Raw genomic sequence first — 21,514 nt, forward strand, 5'->3', positions numbered from 1 at the left:
AACCAGTTGCCCTCCAGATGCCCTCCAGCTTCTAATGGTGACATGAGTCCATAGCAGCGGGTTTCTTTCAGGCAGTTTGAAACCATCTGTGTGTTGAGGATGTCTGGAGGATCATACCAGCTTCAAATTTCGAATTTCCAGACTGTATATACTGTAGGTATAGACATTGAACAGTTTGATTCTATGCATCCACTCTTACCATTCTGAATCACTTGCTGACATGGACATAGTTTCTGCTGCATTTGTTTAGTGGAAAGACTGAACCTGTTCTTCTGATGCAACTGTAAACTAGGTTTAGATTAAACTAAGTTTGTTCATAACCTTGAAGTGTCAATTTTTGTGTGCCAATGTCAACGCTGAACTTTCCTTTTTTGAAAAAGGGGAAAAATTTCATCAGGGTTAAGCAAAAAATGTGGTGGTTTTTTGATAGTTTTTTTCACAGCTAAAGGAAAGGAACTGTGAATATGTACTTTATTCCTTCTGTGAAAATGAATGCTTAATACTTGGAAGGTTTTCTTTTTAGCAGTGTTTTCCTCTGCTGCTGTGATTGGCTTACCCCTAACAGGTATTGCTCAGCATGGTATTATCTATGTGCTTATGAGAGGATAACTCATTGCCTTAAAGGATATATTCTGTAAACACATTTAGACTTTTCTGTGCATCTTTTCCTTGCAAATCAAAGTTGTGCAGGAGCAAACCTGTTTGGTTTATTCCTCTAAGAGGAGCATGTAGGGACTTCTGCCTGACCAGCTGTAGTCTGAAATAACTTCAGATCTGAAACAACTTCCAGCTTACAGGATTGTAAATGTGCCTGCTAAAGTCTTTTACTGGTTGGTTTGCGGGGACACCACCACAAGCTAATAGTGACTTGCAGTAAATATTAATTTCAGTTCTGTATTTGAACGTGCTTAATATTTTTCAATGTCAAGTGTATACTGAGTACAGCTACTGTAGGCATTAGTGGAAGAATTCAGAGTACTTCTTTTAATAAGTAGTTTCTCAGTGTGCAACTCAACGTTTGAGCTACCCTTCCAGATTATTTCAGAAGTTACTTGGGAATGATAATGTAGAAGGCTGAGCCGCAGCTTTGACGCAACACTGGATGCAAGACAAGCAGCATTGTAAGGAGGAGTTCAGAAAAACATGGTCACAGTCTCTGTCCTGGCAAGTGAAAATGTCCTCAGAGGGATTGCCAGTTACAGTGCAGCTGCCTGCTAAGGCAAAAGTTGCCTCTCATACACCTGGAAGCTAGGCTACTTTCCTCAGAGAGAGCTGTGGTCCCACGAGGTAAAGAAGGGAATCGCTCTCCCTGGAGCAAATGTTTTTAGCCTGGTTTTCTTTTAGCCAGTTTTATATGTTCTTTTGCAAATGAAGTGTTTACGAACCTAACTGAAAAATCACAGCCACAAGTTTTCAAGTGCAGGAAAAATAACTTGCCTTTCATTCTCTTGGGCTGCCATGGATTTAAAATGTTTTCCTTCCACCTGCTTGAGCTGTCTCCCTGCCCAGTGTGCTGGCTTTCTTGGGTACTGGATGGTGGTGTGTGTTGCCTCGGACTGCTGCAGAAGCTGGGTACTGGAAGGTGAGTACCCAAAGGCAGAAATGTTTAGATTCTCGCTGTGCGGTGAAGGTGCCAGAGGGCCAGTCGTGCAGCGAGGGTCTTGAACATCAGCCCTGGGATGTGGGATGCAGTCATACCACCTTCTCCTAGGTAAGGCAGTACACCCAGTTCTAATACGAGATGTGTCAGTAAGGTCATAAAAGTGACGACAAGAATGTGATTTTGAGGAAGAAAGGTGACGTGTTTCCACTCGACCAAGTCCGTTCAGCCTGGAGAGTGGGAGCCTTACGCTGCAGCCCTGAGGAAAGGGTCAGTTTGAAGTTGCACTCAGGAGCGCAGGTCTGATGGAGGCTGGCAGAGCACTCCGAACTCCTAACAGAGGTCTTCGGTACGCCGTGCCGTGAGGCTGCCTGCTTGCCTGCCTGGGTACGCATGCCGTTCTGAACCCCTGCCTTGCAAATGGCAACGGCACGCTTCAGGTGTTGCTTGAGCTGTTTTCCTGCCCCAGTACTGTCTGTCTTAACCCAGTCAAAACTCCTGAGGGTGCTGCCGTAAATGCCTCTGCGGCCCTTCTGTTAATAACCTGCTATTTGCATGGTGACCTAGCACCTCTTTCTCCCATCTGTTGGTCTAACTGTGCAGTAATAACTTCCGCATAGTTTGGAAGTTAGGGAAAGAGGCTTGGAAAAGGAATAAGTTAATTACAAAATAAATATTCAAAAGCTGAACAGATGTTGTTTTAATATATTTTCAGCTTTGCTGTGACACTTAAGATGAATACCTGCACAAGCATTTGGAGTGGAAAACTGAGCTTTCAAGAGCTGTTAGCAGTTTTAGCAGTTTTAAACTAAGTAGCAGAAAGAGGAAGGGAAGCAGATTTTTCTGACATGACATTGCTTTGTTAACAGCTTTCAGTGCTGTAAAACTGGCAAGGTTTGCAAATCTTTCACTTCATTGTGAAAACAGGAACATGAGGTAGCAAAAGCATACGATTGGCCAAAAACCAGTTGTGGTTATAGGCTCCAAAGTTCAGATATTTGACTGGAAGATTTCTGAACAATAGTGGTGTTGGCAATCTTGAAATACTTGAATGGAAAGCAAAAGCAAAGCTTGGGTTTTTTATTCTACAGTGTGGCAGGATCAGGAGCATCTCAACTGTATGTTGCAGAACAGAGACTTGTTTGCTCTGAAAGAAATTCCTCACTAAGTTTTTGTAGGGCTTTGGTATTATTAGTATTAAGGTGGGTAGTAGGAAAAGTTAAATTTTCCTTGCTGGATCTTAACCTCTTTTTGTCTTGGCTGTAGGCATACAAAACAGCTTGTTGCCATTTTCTTTGCAACATGTTGAATGTATCTGAAGAGCGTCTCCAGGCTCTGTAGTTTTTAGGCTAAAGAATGAATCCAGCAACTCTAATTTCTACATGAAATCCAATACGTGAAGTCCTTTCTCTACATCCTGATTTTTGGTTTCTGTTCATTTTGAGAAGCTTGGGGTTTTCTGCATATTGTTCATTTTGGTCCTTGTGGTATTGCAGGCTGTCATGATATTAACATAGTGCTAGGCTTTCCTTATGCTAATCTCTGGCCTTGAATGCTATAATATTCTCTAGCATTGTCTTAATCGGCAATTAGGAGATTTTGGTTATAATTTTAAAGCCTGTACTAAATTAAGGAGGGAAAAAACCCTAACTGCTAGGTATGTGTGCCTGATGTTATCCTTCTCTACTGAGAAGTAGGCACTGGGAGTGTACAAAACTGAAACTTTTCTGTATCCTAATGATGCGGACCAGCCAGCAAATGGATTCTGAGCTAAGAGCATTCTGGCATGAAGAGTCAGGGCCTGCTGTGAACTTGTCCAGGGTGATAAGCTGGATCCTTGTTATCTGACATACTTGTGCCAACAGCAGGCACTTTGTTTAGCAGTACCTGGTAGGCGTTGATGTCAGTCGAAACTGGGGAGGTAAAACGTGCCATGCTCTCTTCTGCTAGGAAGTGCATGTTATGCTTTTTTCCTGCCTGTTTTTTCCATGTGGAGGAAAAGTCGGAGTTGACAAGGCAGCTGAAGCTAGGGGTCCAGGAGGAGAACTTACCCTGTTTTCAGAAGCACTGAAGTGCATCTCACCTCTCCTGCTATGCACTGTTGAAGATGGGATGGTAGCTAATGCAAGATCTATGCAAGCATTTTCTTTACGTCCCAGCAGTTCTCGGGGGGGATAGGTAGTATCCTCCACAAAGCTAGCCAGAACTTCTCATAGAGTATCAGAAAAGCCTGTGTCATTCAAGAGCCTGTTGAAAGTTCCTGTAGGCATGGACTGAGTATGAAGAGTCTTTTAACTGTCATCCTTTAACTGTCACAGGTGCCAGGAGTAAGCTCATTTGCAGAAGACAACCTGAGAAATCCTGCTAAGAAAGTAAATCCCATATGCTTATGAAGAATTGAAGGGCTGGTCTGGTTCAGAGCTTTGCTGCAAAGCAAAGGAAGAGATTGCTGCGTAACTGATTCTCTGGGTGCAAAAGAATCTGTTAAAGTCAGTAATGAGTATGTTTCCTGTCCCAGTTCATTACTAAACTCAGTGAGCCATCATCTTGCATTTAAGAACTTGTCTACCTCTCCTTAGCGCTTTCAGCCGGATACTGTGGGCCTTGCAGTCCTACCAGCCGCTGGTGTGATCAGTTACTCTACCTGAATGTAAATGAAGAGGGTAGAGAGTGTCAGTATGTAATTTTCCAAAGAATAAATCCTGCTACTATATACTTCACCCTCCTGATAAGATCCTTCCAGACACAGCAGAGTTCCTACTCTAATTGTAGCTGCAGACACGGTGTGGTAACGCAATGCCTCGGTCAAAACACAGATGATAAGGTTGAGAAAGAGGGCAGTAGCAGATGCAACCTTGGCAATCCCACAATCAGGGATTGCTGTTCCAGGAAAAATCAAAGTCACCAACAAAAGAAAGAGGTTCCAAGGCTACCTGTAACCGTGGATTTTCACTGCAGATGATGGATTTGCTACAATTGTGGCTGTCTTTGGTGGTGGAAAACATGGAAGCAGCAACTATTACTGTGTCCTTTGCTCAGAACCTCTCATAGTCTATTCATGAAACTGTTAGAAAAAAAAAACCACCACCCTTCAATATGGCTATTTGTGCCTGCCTGCAAGGTTCAAAATGCTGAGAGGAAAGTATCAAGTGCATAGGTGAAGCTCCCTGCTTACCCACCAGGGTTTTCATCTTGTTCCTCTTCCCAGCTGCTACACAGAGTAACTGATTGGGTCAGCAGAAGGAAGACAAACTGGCTGCTTTAGCTGCACCGATTGGGTCCAAACAGAAGGTGAAGTAAGGCAACACTGGAGTCACATGTAAAGGAGGATTCTTCACGTGTGTGTTTTGTCTGGAACCAAGGTGGGACAGAAGAGTTCCTGTTGTAGCAGCGCAGGGGAAGGTATGCCATTAAAACCAGTTATCCAGAGAAGACATGGGCTAGCCTGTAAGAGAGGAGTTCTTATGGATTTAAAACCTGAGCACAGAAGATGAAAGTGCAAAACAGAAAAGATAAAGACTTTGGGAGCAGTCTATATAATCAGGATGGAAAAGGTCTGACAGCTAATTTTGTGGGGATTGAGAGCAAGGAAAATACATTAATATCTCTACTAAAAGCAATGGGGAAAGCAGAAGAAAGTGTTCTTTCTGAAAATGGCTGAATAGTGGAAGCAGGAATTAATACGAGTCCTGTTTCTAAGGGACAACGTGTGGAAAGGGCAGGGTATACTGAGAAGGGATGGAATTAAAAGCCTCTTGGATAGCTACCAGCCGCATGTATCACTCTCAGCGGTGTGCAGAGCACCCCTGGTGCTGGGCACGTCACCTCTGTCGTGTCTGTTGTGAGAGGCTGTGCACTGCCCTTGCGTGATCACCGTTTGGTAAGGAGAGCAAGTCTGAGAGAAAGAGCTTCATAGTGATACTGACCTCTCACAAGTCTGTGTCTGTATAAAGCTCTGGTGCAAGTACAGCTATGGTCCGTTTATGTACCCAGAACCATTGCAGAGCATTTTGGTGCCAGAGCTGAACCTGCTGCCCTGACCCTGGTGCCTCCTCCCAGGCGCTGCAGACCTCTTCTCACTCTACAGCTGCGCAGCCACCACCCTTTTGCCCGCACAGCAGCAGATGCTGGCATTTAAAAGCATTTTGTCTTCATTTAACGCTCCTTACAAACCTCCTAGCTATGGGTCTGCTTGTGTCTCTCACCTTGGGGCATGCAAGCCCGGAGAAGCCCAGATTTGCAGAAACCTGCTATTTCAAACTGATATCAGTCTGGAATTCAACAAGTATGATGTCATGAGTATTCAGCAATGCCCAAGATCACATATTAGTGACTATATTTAGTATTATTACTTCTCCTTCACAGCTTTCTGTTTGTAAAAGGGATTATGGAAAAAGTCTGCCTGAGGTCTATGAAGTGCTTGGTACTGTAGTAGCAAGCATCATGAAAGAAGCCTTCAGAGAATAGAAAGTACTGTGTCTACAGCAGGATTTCAATAATAGGCAGCAAATGAGGCCAGGGGTACGTACTGAATAATGGGGCTGCCAGGTATCAACTGGCGCTTCGGTGCAAACACACCTTTTTCTCTTAACGAGCCAGTGGGGTATGTGAGAGAGAGATAGATGCATGGTGCTTCCTGGGGCTGAAGGCAGCCACCTCGCCCCTGCGTGTGTAACGGTCCTGGCTAAGGCCCTCTAGTTACGCTTGCTTGGCTGCGCAGTAAATTCAGAACTGTGTGATAAGACATAGTAAGTGGGATATAAGCTAGCAGTAATTTGTGACAGGGGAAGTCATTTTACTTTGGGCTTACCAACACTAGCAGGCGTGAGAAGGATGAGAATCTTCTCGGACCAGGTGGGACTTCATCACCTTACTCTTCTGCGTTCTTCACAATCAGGAGGCTGAAACACAAAAATGTTACATAAAAGCATATTGTAACATAGAATTCACCTGGGTCTGGGTTTGGCTAAAGAGCACACAACCTATTTGAATAATGTAGATGAAAAGAGAGATGAACTGTTCAGATTAATATTAAGAGGTGAAATCAATGACGTAACAAATGAGAGCATCCCGCTTCAACGCAAGATATGAAGTCAACGCCAACATTAATACCAAGCTTTTTTTTGGGATGTTGGGCAACCCAGGTGTCTGTACCAGTGGCAAGCTTCATTCTCTCTTTCCTGGACCTGCACGTGCGGGGCCACCCAGGCTGCAGGGTCTGTCAGCTCCTGCTAACTGCGCAGGAAATGTTTTATAGACAGGGGCTGCGTTCCCCAGCCACCTCAGAAGTGAGGAACACTGCCTGTGGGGTTATTCTGCTGCTTCATGAGTGTTTAGAGGGTGGGTTAGCTTAAGTCTTAGGCTAGGCTTACTCTGAAATCCCACTTTTGCAGCCGGGCTGCTTTTACTGAAGAAATGGCCATCATGGCTTTTCCTTTCCAGAACACTCTCTCCTGAAGAGACGACATCTTGTCTGTTGACAACAGGGTTGTCAACTGTTCAGGCAGAGATTACTGGGTATATTTTTTCACTACACATCAGTAAATATGTTCCTCCTTTTCCCATGATATTATAACCTAAATATAGTGAGGTTAATGTAATTTTGGATAGTGATTGCATCATTACCAAAAGGGGAGGCAGGATGGACTGAATGCAAGGATCCAGTGAGAAAGGAATTTGGATGTGAAGAACGACTGCTGGGTGCAGAAGAGACGATGCTGGTTCACAGCATGGTGAACCAGCAAGAATATAGATCAAGCAAAACGGACCGAAGGGCAAAGGAGGAAAGAAAGTAGGGTATGATGAAGCTAACATGTAAAGCAGAAATTGTTCTGTAGCCCGAATTTGAAGACAAGATCTCACGAAGACCTTCATCTGTGGGGAGAGAAAGAAGATGAGGGCTCCATGGACTGCAGAGAGAGGTTTTCCCAGCCGTGATGTACTGGATGGATGTGAAAAGGTGAGACAAGCAAGCCAAGGAGGAATGAATTGTGTCAGGCAAGGCAAAAGGATATTTTGGTAGCTGGTTTTGCAACGGTTTATCTGTGATAGAAGGAAATTGCCTGACGTTTGGATGCTACCTGCTTCCATGGTAGAGGATGTACTGTTTGCTCCATCCCTGTCTGCCTGCAGTCAGAGCTGTTCCTGTTCTCTGTAATAGTTGCCAGCCTCCAGCAGCAATAATTATCTGTACATGACTCAGCACTGTAACCGCTCAATTTCCTTCATGTGAGTTTCTGGAGATTAAGTGAAATGTAACTGTTGGTGGATTTCTGTGTTTTTACTGATACGTAGTGAGTAAAGATGTTATGTTGACAAGTGATAGGAGAAAGATGAACTATGTTCTGCTAATTGCAGATTTCAGAGGAGGTGAGATCTTTTTCTCTCTTAAAATGGTTCATTTATTAAATATAGTATCAATGCTCAGCAAATTAAAGACCGTTCTGAAAATCTTTCTTCTTAAGAAAAAAGAGACAAGACACCAAACAGCAAAAAAATTCCACGTCTTCTCTATTTTCTGCACTCACAAATGCATCTCCTTAAGAAAAGAAAGAGCAGATTTACTGTTTGGCTTCAGTCCAAGGCATGAATGTTGGGAAATGAGCTCTTGTCCTTTTCCTCAACCTAAATGGGCAAGGGAGACAACAGCACTGGTTCCCTCTGGGCTTTTCACCATCTGTCTCTGCCTCCCCATTTCTCCCACAGCCTTGTTTGCCTCCTGCGATGTATGGAACGTGTGGATGCAGGTGCCAGACTGACTGCTGAGAGCTCTTTTTTGACCAGGGGTGAATCTTGCAGCTCACATGACTCCTTTATGAATCCTAAGCACATACCATCTTGTACAAATACTGACGTGCCTCGCTCCACCACCTGGTTTTATAAAGGAACTTCATAAAATGTGTCAATAAATGTGTATGTCCACTTGCTTCATAAAAATATGTAAGTGCTACTGGGGGATATTTCCATAGATTTAGAAAAAATATATACATTTCAATGTGCTTTAGCAATTGTGTGTATTTGGGATGGGCCATTCTACCCCGCACTGATGCTTCAGTGTGCTGATGGTCAGGTTAGAATTCCCAGCTTATTTTTAGGGATGAAAGTCATTTGTTAGGCAAAAAGCAAAAGAAGAAAACAGGTTTGGGGCTTTCGTTTGTTTGTTTCAGGGCTTGGCGTTTTTTTTCTGGTTAAGATTATTTCTAACACTACTTGAAAATACTGAAACGCTGCTCTGAGCTGCACCAGCTATTTGGTAACACTTTTCTTTGCCCTGTCTTTGCATTGACACCGGACTCTTAACTGAGCCGGTTTTAACTTGTCTTGCAATTAAGGCAGCTTGTTGGTTGATGTTCTTGTCAGTAAAGATCGTAAAATGTCTTTCAGGTGGTCTTTCTTCCCTCCCCTACAACTGCCCAGGCATGTTCTAGGTCACCCTGTTTTCTGGCAGAGTCCCCCTGCCCATGGACAACCCCTGGGGTTAGCGGAGTTTGCCGCCTTGTTGTTTTCTCCATCCTCCTCCAGTTTAAGCAGATCTCCGGGAATCTGAAGGTTCAGTTCCCTCAAACTCAGCTCCCCTGCTTTCTGAACCAACAAAACGGGCAGAGCTTCATCCCCATGTTCCCACCTTCGTACTGATTTGGAAGTAATGAGGAAGATGATTTTTTAAAGGTTTTTGACAAGTGGTGCTCGAGGCATATGAACGCTTATTTGACTTCTCTTCATTAGTAACAGTGGCATGCTTTTAAAGATGACTGTCTTCCTTTAAGCCAAAGAATATTGCTGTAGTACCATAATATCTCACTTTTAAGATGGGGAACAGAAACTTCAGCCTGGGCACACTGTTCAGAAGTCTGTAGTTTCATACTTTTGAAATATCTTTGTTTTAATGAAAGTACTTTGATTAAATTGTAAATTAATCGTGAATTTGTGCTTCAGTCTTTCTTAGCATACTTTCAGTTCTCTAGGCTGTGACTAAGGACCGTACGCTTTAGGTGAAAACAGATTTTTTTTTGTAGTGTTTAAGCCGTTTTATTCAGACTTCGGTATGTCTGAAAAGTGCTGGGTATGGGATCCCATGACCTCTCCTTCAGTGCTTTCACTCGCATTGGCATGCTGTTTCTCACCATCACTGATTTCAGTTTAGACTGCCATCTCCAGTTCAACCCTGATATTGTTTAATGTGCATCTGATACGTTTAATAAGTGCACTATATGCATATGTATTTATGTGTATATAGGCACACATGTAATTATATGCATGCATACATAGGTGCGTGTATGTATATTGTTTAATTAATATCTAGACTGAAAGGTGCTGGGCATGACAGTTCTCAGCTGGATTCAGTTGCTAACCAGGCATCAGCTGAAGGTCAGAGGGATGTCTGGCTCCTTTGAACCAAGCTGACAATGTTTTCCAGTGCTCACAGATGTCTGCAGCCAATGTGGGTCTTGTTCATGCCCTTTCTGAATGTCCCTGACAAATGTGCCTGCCCATTTCTCGGCTGCCAAGAAAGCTGATGCAATCTTATTTTATAGCCAGGCTCCAAGGGGATTGTACATTGTGGGCCTAGAGAAAGTTATTGATCTCTGAAATGTTCAGACAGAAGAGATTTTAAGGTTTATTTTAAAAAAAAGAAAAAAAAAACAAAAATAAAAAATAATAATAAAAAACAAAAATAAAAACTAAAAAACAAACAAACAAAAAAAAAAACCAAACCCAAACATTAAAACCACCACTAGTTTGGATCTTGACCCATAAAAAGATCTGGTGGGCAGAATTTTCAAACTAGATTTTTGCTGCATACTGGTCCTACCTTGCCAGGACCCAAGTTCAAGGGCATTTTTTCCTTCTGTAAAAAAACAATAACTTCATTGTACCTTCTGTTTAGTAATTCTAGTTGCTTCTACTTCCTGATTTCATTTAGCAAAGTCATCAACAGTCGTATGAAAAACTAGGAACCCTGAACTCAGTTTATAGCAAACCAATTAAGTGCAAACACTATTACAGGTGTTATTTTGAGGTAGAAACTGAGGTACCTGAGGGGCTGTGTGAGAAAACACTTAAATGAGTGAGATAATTCAGTGGAAAATCTTAGCAGAAAGGTAAAAGATTTTTTTCAAAATCATTTTTGTCCAATCATCAGCTATATTCTGTCATGTCTTGACTTAGCAAATGAATGCCTGGAGCCAGATGACGCTTAATAAAATAGTGTCTTTTCATAGTACTGAATAGTTTGCTGCTCTGACTTGTGAAATGCAAGTTTTAAGGCTTTTTATTAATACTTGATACTCCTTTCAAACAGAATTGAAAGAGAGATAATTTGTGGTAAACAGAGCCTAAGCTGTGAACTTGTCCTGAATGGCAACTTAGATGCTTCTTTAACAGGAACAACAGAAATGTGATTTGTTGTATGAGTGCACTGAGCTGGTTATGAGTCCAGATATCCTAACAGGGAATTGCTCTTCACCTAATGCAGAGATTTGGGGTTTGATATGCCCTTCTTCAGTTTCTGCTTCTTCCGCTTCTTCCACTTCTTCCACTTCTGTTTTGCCGCCTGCTGCTTCTGCTTCTTCTGCCTCTTCTCATTCTTCTGCAGCTTCTTTTGCTGCTTCTCCTTCTTCTTCTACCTCTGCTTCCTCTACTTATTCTGCTGCTTCTGCTTCTTCTTTTACGTCGTCTTCTGCTTGTTCTGCTTCTTCTTCCTCCTCTACTTCTTCTGCTTCTGCTTGTTCTGCTTCCTCCTCTACTTCTTCTGCTTCTGCTTGTTCTGCTTCCTCCTCTACTTCTTCTGCTTGTTCTGCTTCTGCTTCTGCTTGTTCTGCTTCCTCTTCTGCTTCTGCTTGTTCTGCTTGTTCTGCTTGTTCTGCTTCCTCCTCTGCTTCTGCTTGTTCTGCTTGTTCTGCTTGTTCTGCTTCCTCCTCTACTTCTTCTGCTTCTGCTTGTTCTGCTTGTTCTGCTTCCTCCTCTACTTCTTTTGCTTCTGCTTGTTCTGCTTCCTCCTCTACTTCTTCTGCTTCTGCTTGTTCTGCTTCCTCCTCTACTTCTTCTGCTTCTGCTTGTTCTGCTTCCTCCTCTACTTCTTCTGCTTCTGCTTGTTCTGCTTCCTCCTCTACTTCTTCTGCTTGTTCTGCTTCTGCTTCTGCTTGTTCTGCTTCCTCTTCTGCTTCTGCTTGTTCTGCTTCCTCCTCTACTTCTTCTGCTTCTGCTTGTTCTGCTTGTTCTGCTTCCTCCTCTACTTCTTTTGCTTCTGCTTGTTCTGCTTCCTCCTCTACTTCTTCTGCTTCTGCTTGTTCTGCTTGTTCTGCTTCCTCCTCTACTTCTTTTGCTTCTGCTTGTTCTGCTTCCTCCTCTACCTCTTCTGCTTCTTCCGCTTCGGCCTCTGCTTCTTCTGCTTGTTCTGCTTGTTCCGCTTCGGCCTCTGCTTCTTCTGCTTGTTCTGCTTGTTCCGCTTCGGCCTCTGCTTCTTCTGCTTGTTCTGCTTGTTCCGCTTCAGCCTCTGCTTCTTCTGCTTGTTCTGCTTCGGCCTCTGCTTCTTCTGCTTGTTCTGCTTCTGCTTGTTCTGCTTCGACTTGTTCTGCTTCGGCCTCTGCTTCTACTACTTCTTCTTCTTCCTCTGCTGCTTCTCCTTCTGCTGCTGATTCTCCTTCGTCGTCTTCTTCTGCTGCTTATTATTTTGCTTGTCTTCTGCTTCTGCTTCTTCTGCATCTGCTTCTTTTTCTGCTTTTTCTGCTTATGCTTCTGCTGTTTCTACTTTGCTGCTGTTTCTACTTTGCTGCTGCTTCTACTTTGCTGCTGCTTCTCTGCTGCTTCTCCTGCTGATTCTTCTACTCCTTCTGCTTCTTCTACTCTGTCTTCTTCTGCTACTTCTTGTTCTACTTCTCCTGCTCTTTCTTCTCCTTCTTCATCCTCTTCTGCTGCTGCTTCTGCTTCATTTGCTACTTCTGCATCTGCTTCTGCTTTGGTTTTTTTGGCTTCTGCTTCTTCTACTTATAGGTCTGCTTCTTACACTTTTGCTTCTGCTTCTTTTTCTGGGTTTTGGGTTTGGTTTTTTTTCTGCTTCCCTTTCTGGTGTTTTTCTGGTTCTTTATCTGCATCAGTTTTTTTTGCTGCTTCTTCTGCTGCTTCTGCTTATTTTGCTTCTTCTGTTTCTGCCTCTGCTTCTGATTCTTCTTCTTATGCTTCTTTTTTGCCGCTGCTGCTTCTGCTTCTTCTTCCTGCTGCTGCTGCTTCTTCTGCTTCTTCTACAGCTTCTTTTGCTGCTGCTTCTTTTGCTTCTGCTGCTTCTACTTATTCTGCTTCTTATGCTTCCTATACTTCTTGTTGTTTGTTCTTCTGCTTCTTCTTCCACTGCTTTTTCTGCTTCTGCTTCTTCTGCTTTTGCTTCTTCTGCATATTCTTCTGCTTCTACATTTTCTTCTTCTGCTTATTATTTCGTTTGTTCTTCTACTTCTGCTTATTTCATTTATTCTTCTGCTACTGCTTCTGCTTCTTATGCTTCTTCCTCTTCTGCCTCTTCTGCTGCTGCTTCTGCTTCTTTTGCAGATATATCTGCAACTTCTCATGCTGCTTCTGCTGCTTCTTCTGCATCTTCTGCTTCTTCTTATTCCTCTTCTGTTCTTTTATCTTCTCCTTCTTTTACTGCTTCTTATTATTCTCTTCTGCTTCTTCTCTGTCTCCTTCTGCATCTCCTTATTCTTTTGCATCTGCTTATTCTTCTGCACCTACTTATTCTGCTTTTACTTTTTCAGCTTCTGCTTTTTCTGCTGCTTCTTATGCTTTTACTTCTTCTGGTTCTTTTTCTGCTTTTTTCTGCTTATTTTTCTGGTCTTTTTCTTCTTTTTCTGCATCTTATTCTTCTGCTTCTTCTACTTCTTCTGCTTATCTTTTTCTTCTTATGTTAATAATTTTCCTCCTTCTGCTGCTTCTGCTTCTTCCGTTGATTATTCTGCTTTTTATGCTGCTGCTTCTGCGTATTTTCCTTCTGCTGCTGCTTCTTCTACTGCTGCTTCTTCTGCCTGTTCTCATTTGTTCTGCTGCTGCTTCTGCTTTTTCTGCTTCTTTTTCTGGTTCTGCTTTGTTTTCTGCTTGTGCTTTTTCTTCTTCTGCATCTTCCTTGTTCTTCTACTTCTTCTGCTTCTGCATCTTCTTACTGTGTTAATTGTGATTCTTCTTCTGCTTCTTTTGCATCCTCTGCTTCTCCTTCTCCTTTTTCTACTTCTGCTTCCTCTTCTTCTGCTTTATCTTGTTCTTCTTCTCCTGCTCCTTCTTCTCCTTCTTCTTCTTCTTGCTGCTTCTGCATCTTCTGCTTTATCTTGTTCTTCTCCTTCTTCTTCTTCTTTGTCCTCTACTTCTTTTACTTCTGCTTCTTCTTCTTCATCTTCATCCTATACTTCTTTTGCTTCTTCTTCCTCTTCTGCTGCTGCTTCTTATTGTCCTGCTGCTTCTTATTGTCCTGCTGCTGCTTCTACTTCTTCCGCTGCTTCTTCTGCTTTTGCTTCTTATCCTGCTGCTGCCTCTGCTGCTGCTACTACATCTGCCTCTGCTGCTGCTGCCTCTTCTACATCATCTTCTTTCTTCTCCTTCATCTGCATCTTCTGATTCTTCTCCTGCTGTTTCTCTGTCTGCATCTTCTGATTCTTCTCCTGCCGTTTCTCCGTCTGCATCTTCTGATTCTTCTCCTTCGTCTGCAGCTTCTCCGTCTGCTGCTGCTTTTGCTTCTTCTTGTTCTTTTTCTGTGCTTTTTTCTGGGATTTTTCTGCTTGTCATTCCTCTGCTGCTTGTTCTACTACTTCTGCTTCTTGTTCTGCTTCTGCTGCTTCTTCCTCTGCTTCCTCTCCTGCTGCTGCTTCTGCTTATTATTTTGCTTATGCTTCTGCTTTTTATGCATCTGATTCTTCTTCTGCATCTGATTCTGCTGCTTCTTACTCTTTTGCTTCTTCTGCTTTTTTCATAATTTTTTCCTGCTTTTTTTTCTTTTTTTTTTCTTCTTTTTTTCCTGCTTCTAGTTCTGGTTCTTTTTCTGCTGCTGCTGCTTCTGCATCTTCTACTGCTGCTGCTGCTTCTGCATCGTATTCCCCTTCTGCGTCTGTTTCTACTGCTTCTTGTTCTGCTGCTTCTTCTGCTTATTATTTTGCTTCTGCTTCTGCATCTGATTCTTCTTCTGCGTCTGCTTTTGCTTCTTATGCTTTTGCTTCTCGTTCTTTTTCTGCTGTTTTTCTGGTTATTTTTCTGGTCTTGTTCTGCTTCTTGTTCTTCTACTTCTTCTGCTTATTGTTTCTGTTGCTTCCTCCTTTGCTTCTTTTGCTTCTTCTGCTTCTTCTGCTCCTTATCTTTTTCCTCTTTTGCTTATTATTTTGCTTCTTCATCTGCTTCTGCTTCCTCTGCCTCCTCTCATTCTGCTGCTTCTGCAACTTCTGCAGCTTCTTCTGCAGCTTCTTCTCCTTCTGGTTCAGCTTCTGCTTTTTTCTTGCCCTTCTTGCCCTTCTGCTCCTGGTTCTTCTTCTGCTTCTTCTTGTTCTTCTGCTGCTTCTGCCTCTGCTTCTTCTTGTGCTTCTAATTATTCTGATCCTGTATCTTCTTCTACTAGTACTTACTCTTTTTCTGCTTCTCTTTCTTCTGCTTCTCTTTCTGCTGCTTTTTCTGCTTCTTCTACTTCTAATTTTTCTGCTTATTGTTTTGCTTATTCTGCTGCTGCTTCTTCTGGTTCTTCTGCTTTTCCTTATTCTGCTTCTCCTTCTTTTGTTTCTTCTGCTTCTGCTTCTGCTTCTTCCACCTCTCTTCAATCATCTGCAGCTTCTACCGTTGCTTATTCTGCAGGTTCTTCTGCTGCTTTTTCTTCTGATTCTGCTTCTTTTTCTTCTGCTGCTTCTGCTTCTTCTTCCTCTCCTTCTGCTTCTTCCCTTTCTGCTTCTGCTTCTGCTTCTGCTTCTTCTTCCTCTCCTTCTGCTTCTTCCCTTTCTTCTTCTGCTTCTGCTTATTTTTCTGCTTCTTCTTCCTCTCCTTCTGCTTCTTCCCTTTCTGCTTCTGCTTCTGCTTATTTTTCTGCTTCTTCTTCCTCTCCTTCTGCTTCTTCCCTTTCTGCTTCTTGTGTTACTTTCACTTCTCTTCTGCTTCTTCACCTGCCTCTGCTTCTTCACCTGCTTCTGCTTCTTCACCTGCCTCTGCTTCTTCACCTGCCTCTGCTTCTTCACCTGCCTCTGCTTCTTCACCTGCCTCTGCTTCTTCACCTGCCTCTGCTTCTTCACCTGCCTCTGCTTCTTCACCTGCCTCTGCTTCTTCACCTGCCTCTGCTTCTTCACCTGCCTCTTCCTGTTTTTCTTCTAATTCTGCTTGTTCTTCTGCTTCCTCTGCTTTTGCTTTTACTTCTGTTGCTTCCTCTTCTGCTTCCTCTGCTTTTATTCTGCTTCTTTTTCTGGTCTTTTTCTGCTTCTATTTCTTCTGCCTCTTCTGCTGCTGCTTCTTCCTCTGCTTCTGCTTATCTTCTGCTTATTATTTTCCTTGTTCTTCTGCTTCTGCTTCCTCTGCCCCTGTTTGTTCTGCTTATTCTTCTGCTTTTCCTCCTTCTTCTGCTTGTTCTTCTTATTACTATTTTCTTCTCCTTTGTCTGCTTCTGCCTCTGCTTCTACTTCTGCTTCTTCTCCTTATTCTGCTTGTTCTTCTGCTTCTTATGGGGCTTTTTCTGCTGCTTCTTATTCTTCTGATTTTTTTGCTTATTATTTTGCTTGTTCTTCTGCTGCTTCTGCTTCTTCCACCTCTCTTCATTTATCTGCAGCTTCTACTGCTGCCTATTCTGCAAGTTCTTCTGTTGCTTCTTCTGCTGATTTTTCTGCTTTTTCTACTGCTTCTGCTTCTTCTGGTTCCGTTTACTTTTCTTCTTCGGCTTCTTATTTTTCTGTTTCTTCTTTTTCTCCTTCTTCACCTCCTCCTTCTTCTTCTCCTTCTGCTTCTTTTTCTTCTTTCTGTGTTACTTCTGCTGCTGCTGCTTCCCCTTCTTCTGCTGCTTCTTCTCCTTCTAGGTACTTCTTTTTCTTTTGCTTCTTCTGCTTCTTCTGGTTCTTGTTCTGCACCTGCTGCTTCTTCAGCTTCTTCTCCTTCTGCTTCTTCTTGTGTTGCATCTGCTTCTTCTGTGTCTGATTATTCTTCCACGCCTGTTGTGTTTCTTTTGCTTCTGCTTCTGTTTCTTCTGCTTCTGCTACTTCTTCTTCATCCTCTGCATTTTCTTCTGCTGCTGCTGCTTCTTTTGCTTTTGCTTCTGCCTTTTTTTCTGCTGCTTCTTCTTTTTCTTCTGTTGCTGCTTCTTCTGCTCATGCTTCTTTTGCTTCTGCTTCCTATGCTTCTTCTACTTGTTCTTTATCTTCTGCTTCCTCTTCTTCTTCTTCCTCTGTATTGTTAATGTATGTTGTTATTAATATTATTAACATCTCTGTGTGTAGCAAGCAATAGGGAATCCATCGAAGTGTGCTACTGGGAGCCTAAAGAGGGAGGTGGACTTTGTTGGCAGCTTGGTTTTTAAGTACTTTATGCTCACTGCAAAAACACTGGAGATCCAGGAGTGAAATGTATAACATTACTGGAAAATATTAATAACTGCTGGAATTCCAGGGGAAGAAGAAACAGTAGTGCTTAAAGGAAGAAAGGCATGAAATTAATAACTATGCATTAAGTGGGCACAGTTTACAGTGTTTTGATCTTCTAGTAATACAGGGGACATAAGCAAAGCATAGCTGAAGCAACCAATACATTCCACTACAGTTTTTCAATAAAATACAGCTTAATAATATGAAAAGTTTATTATAAAGATATTTTTTTAAAAGCCCCTTAAACCACCTCCACCTTTTGTACATAAAAGGACATCATCGTAGTTAATTTTTAAGTATAAGCAATAATATTCTGGATATTAAAATATGCAGTGGAAAAAATATAAAAGTGAGAAAATGGCTTAGTTTTTTGGTTACTATAATACATAAGAGAACATAAGATGAATATTTTGATTTGTAAATAACTGCATGATGGAATAATGTTGACTTTTTTCAGATGTGACTTATGTCAAGTATTTTTTGCCTTTATAACTGGAAGGGGAAGCTGAAATATTTGAAATGGTTTTTTTTTCTTTGGTATTGAACTAAATTATAAATGACCTTTTTGTAGTTAATCTAGTCTTAAAACTTTTGTGATTTATTAGCAGGAAAAACTTCTGCCAGTCTTGCACCAATATTCTATGTGGACCATGGTCCATTCATCAGAAGATCCTGTCACCATCAAATGCACAAGACACAGCCAGTGCTCCCCATCCAGCTTCAAGTCCCATAGCACAGTTTGGAGGAACAAATTTGGTGCCTTTGCTAACTTCAGAAAGCATCCATTTGTACAACTCCATGTTTATTTTGGTTAATGTTTTAGGTATTGTAAACATTCTGGAAAAGCTACAATGTTTTTCTCTATGATAACTTTTTCATTGGCAGACTAGAAAATCCCAGGACGGAATGGCTATTACCAGTTGGAAAAATTCGCCGGGATTTTTTGTTCTTATGGTACTGCTTAAGAAACACTAAGAATTTAGAAATGCATTTCTTAAAATGCTGGGAAGTATTATTCCAGAAACACTAGGAATTTAGAAATGCATTTCTTAAAATGCTGGGAAGTATTATTCCACTCGATAGAGATTGTGGAAGAGAGATCAAAACAAATTGCAGTATACGGTGCCTGTCTTACTTAAGTATTTGTAACCCATGTAACATAAAAAGTAGCGATGAGTTATTTTAACTGGCCCCTGATTTTTTGTCCCATTCTGTATGTATGTATGGTCTTATTTCATGGAGAAATACCTCATCAAGAGACTCATGGAAGAAGAAAAACATATTTCACAAAAGTACAAGCTTATGACCTGAAGATTATGCTTTATCCACACTGTTTTAATGAGACACATGTATTTCTTGTGCCATATAGTATCCTCCAAAGGGGGAGAGTTTTCCAGTTCAGGACTCTGATGGGCACTGTCCACACCAACACACACAAGCAAAGCTGCAGTTTTGAGTCTGTTATGTTATCCCAGCAAGACCTGCAGACAAGTAAACTGAAAAAAACCCAACCCAACCCAAACCAAACAAAAAAGCCAAGCCATCCTACAGGAGCCTTTTTTAGGCTTTAAGTCCTGTTGCATGTTGAAAACACCGCCTGAAATTCTTGTTCAAAATCGTAAAGACGTGGGAGAAGTTGCACGGCCTTTTGGCTTGCTTTTCTTTTTTTTTTTTCCTTCGCCCCGTTTGCCCGCAGCCTCTCGCTGTTTCCCCGCATTTCATCATGCAGCTGCTGCCCGCGCCGGGAGCGGTGCTGGGGGCAGGTCCGGAGCTGCAGCCGCGGCACGGCCCGCCCGGCCCCCGCACCCCCCCGCCCCCGAGATTTGGGGGCCGCCGGGGGAAGTTTCTGGGCTCCGCTCTCCCTTGCCCGCCCCTCGGCGGCAGGAGCGGGGCGGGGGCGAGTTACAATGGAGCGCGGCTGTGCCTGCCACCCCACCCGCCCCGCCGGAGCGGCGGCGAGCGCGCAGCGGCGCGTCCCAGCGGGCCGGACCGCGGAGGGGGGCGCCGGGGGGGCCGGTAGCGCCGGGGGGGGGCCGGTAGCGCCGGGGGGGGCCGGTAGCGCCGGGGGGGCCGGTAGCGCCGGGGGGGCCGGTAGCGCCGGGGGGGCCAGCGGCGGCACGGCCGCTCCCCGCGGCGGGCGGGGCGTGCGGCGGGGTGGGCAGAGCCGGCGCGGGGAGGCGTGAATCAGCCCGCAAATACACGCTGGGAGGTTGTGGCAGCAGAGAGCAGGGTTTGGGTTGGTTTTGTGTGCGCTTTTTTTTTTTTTCTCCCTTCTCCTCTCTCTCTCTCTTTTTTTTTTTTTTTTTTTCTTCTTTTTCCCCTCCTCCAAAAACATGGCTGAAGCTGGGACGGGCTTTTTGGAACAGCTGAAGTCTTGTATCGTCTGGTCCTGGACTTACCTCTGGACGCTGTGGTTCTTCATCATGCTCTTCCTGGTGTACATCTTAAGGGTGCCCCTGAAGATCAATGACAATTTAACCACAGGTAGGGTGCGATCCTCCCCCCCGTGCTCTCCTCCCGCCCCCTTCCCCTGTCCCCGGGGGGGCTGCACCTCTGCTGCTCTCTCGGCTACCCCGTACCCCGCCGCCTCCGCCTTCTCCGCGATCGGCGTAAAACCCGCGGTGGGGCGCGGAGGCGCTCGGCTGTCCCGTCCCGTTAAGGCCGGGGGTAGGGGAGGGGTGTCCCCCCTTCCCCGAAACGCGCCCGCCGGGGGGGTGCAGGGGGTGCCGGGGGGCAGCCGAGGTGCTCTGGGCGTTTGCGCCTTCCCCGCAGCCCCTTGCGTGCTGGTGCGGGGGGGATTTGTGAGGGGCTGGCGTGGGCAACGGTAACTCGCGATGCACTGTTACTCGGTCCAGCGAGCCCAGGGAGGGCCTGCGAGTGCCCGGAGAACTCAGCCGGGGGTTCCCTCCCGGCCTGGGAGCCTTGAAGTAGTTGTGCGGCGGCAGGAGCGGGCAGTGGGTGCCCCGGCGGCACCCAGAGGGTCCCTGTGGCGTGCAGCGAGGTGACCCGCCGGTGGGCCACCGCTCCCTCCTGCTTGCCCTCCCTGCTGGAGCCACTTACCCGAGGGATGCTGCAAAACCCTCTGCTTGGTCCCTGTGCCAGCGCACCGCGCTCTGCCTGCCGGGCTGGGAGGGCTGGGAGGCACTGGAGAAGCTTCTCTGTCTCCCTCACACCGAGTACAGGTGAAGGGATGACCAAAGCGGTATGGGGCACACTGTGGCCCATGCCCTGGCCGAGGCTTGCTGTTTTCGGGAGCTGTGTTTCACGCATGGCTTTTGCTAAGGGAGTCAACGTCTTGACTTTTGACTGGCAAGCTCGCTGAGAAAAAATAATAATAATAATAAAAAAAGTGTTTGATTTCCAAGTACTGAACGCGTAAATGATAAATAGCAAAACTGCTGCTTCCCCCCACAATGTCATGCTTTGTGCTTCTGACTGGGAATTTCAGAGGCTTGAGCAAAAACGTGCGGCTTCTTCAATTCACAAGCCTAAGTCAGCAACAGCCAAAGTTAATTTACATCTCGTATGCGCCTGGTCTCGATGCATTTCCATAACAGGGTTATCTTTGATGTAGACCGAGTATGTAAATAAAGACCCGTCTTCAGTTGCAGGGCACTTCATTCTTTCTGGGAGCTTTCTTAGGAGCAGGTTTGCAGTTTATGTGGCTTTCAGGGGTTCCAAAGGAAAATTATATTTGTGGAAAATTCTTTGGTTTTTTGAAGGGTGAGAAAGGACCTTGGTTGTTACAGGGAATATGTTTGGATTTGAGGAGTATATGGAGTGGAATTAATATCTTTGCCTGTACAATTTATGTTACACTCGAGTGTTTTTTTAACAGGATTAAAACTTTTACTGTGTTTCTGATGAAAACTAGCTATCAGCTTATTCTTCTGAGTTATAATAAATAGTAAGCATACAAGTCTGCTGGAAGGTTGTCACTGTTGCAATAGTCTTTGCATTGACTGTTAAGACTCACTAAGGAAGTATGCTGCTACTGTACTGAATCAGCAGTAACGTACGTAGTGTTAGCCAGTCTGAATTGGGCTGCTGTGACTTTATTTTGGAATTGCTTATTTTTCCTTCCTGATTTCTATGATCATTTAATTTTTACCCCCACCTTGGAGAAGGTTATTTGTTTGGGAGGCAGATGAGATGTAACACATGTGGCATGCCTGCTGCTGGGAAGCTGAACATTATCTGAGTGCTCTTCACCTGTCTTTCTGGCCTGTTCTCATTTGATAAGTCTTTGGCAAGTCTAGCATCAAAGAAGAATTAAAAAAAAAAGGTTCAGCATACTGCAATTTTCACTTTAAGCGTAAATGCAATTAAAATGACTTTT

At 43.9% G+C, this 21,514-nt stretch overlaps 1 protein-coding gene across 3 annotated transcripts in view; it reads left to right on the forward strand.

Annotated features, from left to right (window-relative positions):
• Positions 1 to 19,276: 19,276 nt before the first annotated feature.
• ST7 (suppression of tumorigenicity 7) overlaps positions 19,277 to 21,514 on the forward strand; it is a 151,803-nt gene continuing 149,565 nt past the window's right edge. For 2 of the 3 annotated variants that reach the window (XM_055712098.1, XM_014282048.3), the window contains exon 1: positions 19,278 to 19,659. In XM_055712098.1, the coding sequence (XP_055568073.1) occupies positions 19,509 to 19,659 (151 nt within the window). In that variant the 5' untranslated portion in view covers positions 19,278 to 19,508. Of the gene's footprint in view, positions 19,660 to 21,514 lie in introns of all 3 variants that reach the window. The other variant, XM_055712096.1, reaches the window with a different exon arrangement.

Source organism: Falco cherrug, chromosome 5, assembly GCF_023634085.1.
Source record: "Falco cherrug isolate bFalChe1 chromosome 5, bFalChe1.pri, whole genome shotgun sequence".
Lineage (NCBI taxonomy): Eukaryota > Metazoa > Chordata > Aves > Falconiformes > Falconidae > Falco > Falco cherrug.